Source organism: Microcebus murinus, chromosome 3 (assembly GCF_040939455.1).
Source record: "Microcebus murinus isolate Inina chromosome 3, M.murinus_Inina_mat1.0, whole genome shotgun sequence".
NCBI lineage: Eukaryota > Metazoa > Chordata > Mammalia > Primates > Cheirogaleidae > Microcebus > Microcebus murinus.
In genome coordinates this window covers 13,758,112-13,760,330 of record NC_134106.1, presented here as the reverse complement: position 1 = coordinate 13,760,330, position 2,219 = coordinate 13,758,112, and the positions used below count along the sequence as shown (strand labels likewise).

General features: G+C 48.9%; 1 protein-coding gene across 1 annotated transcript; it reads right to left on the bottom strand.

Moving 5' to 3' along the window:
* Positions 1 to 520: 520 nt before the first annotated feature.
* MSGN1 (mesogenin 1) lies at positions 521 to 1,102 on the bottom strand. The gene has a single exon (XM_012755443.3). The coding sequence runs from the start codon at positions 1,100 to 1,102 to the stop codon at positions 521 to 523; it is 582 nt and encodes a 193-aa protein (XP_012610897.1).
* Between the last annotated feature and the right edge of the window lie 1,117 nt (positions 1,103 to 2,219).

The window sequence follows — 2,219 nt, the reverse complement described above, 5'->3', positions numbered from 1 at the left end:
GATTTCAGTCAAATGCAAACATACTCACATACACACACAAAATGAAACAGGAGCACTGATGCCTTTTACTCAGCACAATTATTTCTAAATAAAAATCCACACGTCACACTGGATCCTGTACAAGATACAAGTTTAGTTAGTAACAGAAATAAAGCTCCCAACACCAAAATGGCAGGAGAAGATTAATTGCAACAATTTTATGTTATTGAAAAAAATGCATTTAAAATAATCGACCCTTTAAAATACCTTGAAGAGACAGAGAGGGGCAAAATAATCTGTCTCTTTGCAAAAGAGGAGTCTCCCAGAGATGGTGGAAAAACTGGAAGTAAAAGTCTCTGCTTGTCTGGTGGGTAAGTGTTCTGGTGGGTCCAACAGGTCAGATAAGAATTCCCTTCCTTTCAGATCACTTATTATGAGAATTATAATTCTGCACTGTTGTCCCATGAGATACTCCAGGTCTTTAAAGCTCTTCTACTTCTGCCCAGAGGGCTGGGTCTGGTGGCATTCCCTGGGGCACAGCTCAGGCGCTCTGGGCTCTGGTCTCTCTGCCACGGTTGAGGAGGTCTGTAAGTTCCCCGATGTACTTGATGGTGTACTTGAGCGTCTGGATCTTGGTGAGCGGCTGGCCTCTCTGGCTGTAGACAGGTGGCAGGTAATTCCGGAGGGTGTGCAGGGCGTCTGCCAAGGTCCTCATCCTGAGCTTCTCCCTCTCGCTGGCCTTCCGCCTCCGCTGGACAGACATCCTGACTTTGGTGCCCTTCTGGGCCTTGGGGCCACCAGTGCCCTGTAGGTAGGCAGGCTGGAAGGCCAACATGTTGTAGTCCACCTCTACCAGGCCACCAGCCCCTTGGATACTGTAGTCATCACTGCCCCCACTGCTGGCCCCATCATGCCCTCGGGGCAGCCCGGCCACAGCAGGACAGGGAGAAGAAGAATAGGACTCCAACGACGGAGCTGGGGAAAGGCTCTGAGCAGGGGAGGCCTGGTTCAGCTCAAAGGGCCCTGCCCTGTCTTTCCAGTCCCAGGAGGACAGCAGGCCAGGGCTGTCAGAGGAGCCCAAGCCACCTTCCAGGCTTAGGAAGGTCTCACACAGGTTGTCCATGCCCGCGAGGCAGCTGCAGAGGGAATGGCTCCCTGGCAAGTGAGAAAGAAGTTTCTGCCCCCCGACCAGGGAAGAGCTGTCTTTTATGATAGTGGGGGAGAAGTGCTGAGGTGGGAAAGAGGGCCGGGTAAAGGGAGTTCAAAGGAAAAACCAAGGACCAAGATGGAAAATGAACTCTTCAGGTGTCACTTTCTCCTCATTGATAATTAGCATCTTCCAGCTAAAATGTCTTTAAACAGAAAGGCCTCCAAGAGAAGAAAAAAGGAATTATCTTGTTGTAACTAAACCAATTAAGGCTGCATAACTAGACTTAGCATTGTCCTGTGGAACTCATTAATGAGGGAGCCAAAGAAAACAAACCTGGGGCATCTGCAGGAAGGAGGGGGTGGCTGAGGGGCTGGGTGCAGAGTTGCAGAGCGACCCAGTAGGGCCTCCAGCCTCTGCACCAAGGCCTGCTAGATAGTTCAGAGCAGATGGGGTGCATTGATGGAGGAGCAGCATGGTCCAGGGACCCCTCTGAGCTTCGATTCCCTAAAACGTCCAGTGCAGACAGCCATAGCTCTTATTTCCTAGGGCTGTTGGGAGGACAGCACACGCAAGGAAGGCATACTGTGGATGCGTTTCCTTTTCTCCTTCCGCTTTAGCAAATTTCTCTGGATTTTTAGAGTATAGACATGCCCCCAACATTCCTACACTCAGAATGATGAAGGCCAGCAACTCAAGCAAGCCCTGAGCCTTAATGAGCAGGAAATAACCTTCAGGAAGCATAACGCCCTTGCTATAACTGAGCAGATTTGGTTTCCCCACAGCAAACAGACATCAGGAAACAGAAAACTCCTTAAAGCCAGAAAGTTTGCAGAATACTTGGCATTTAGCCTTCTGAAGGTCTTTTTAAAATCCAGCTGTAGCTGTACCTGTTTTTTTTTTTTTTAAATGAGTCACACCTTGTTTTTTGAAATGTATAGAGGAAGTGTGAAATTAACTAGGGAGCCTGTTTTCCCCACCACTGCTCCAAATGCCGCTGAATGTGTTAGGTGGGACGGTTGTGCTAGTTTGTCTCATTTCCTATATGCTCTGATAGACCCTATATTTTGGAAAAGGGATCTCTGATTCCCCA

Excerpts from the sequence above, each read along its gene's own strand:
- MSGN1 (XM_012755443.3), bottom strand. The coding sequence starts at position 1,102 with ATGGACAACCTGTGTGAGACCTTCCTAAGCCTGGAAGGTGGCTTGGGC.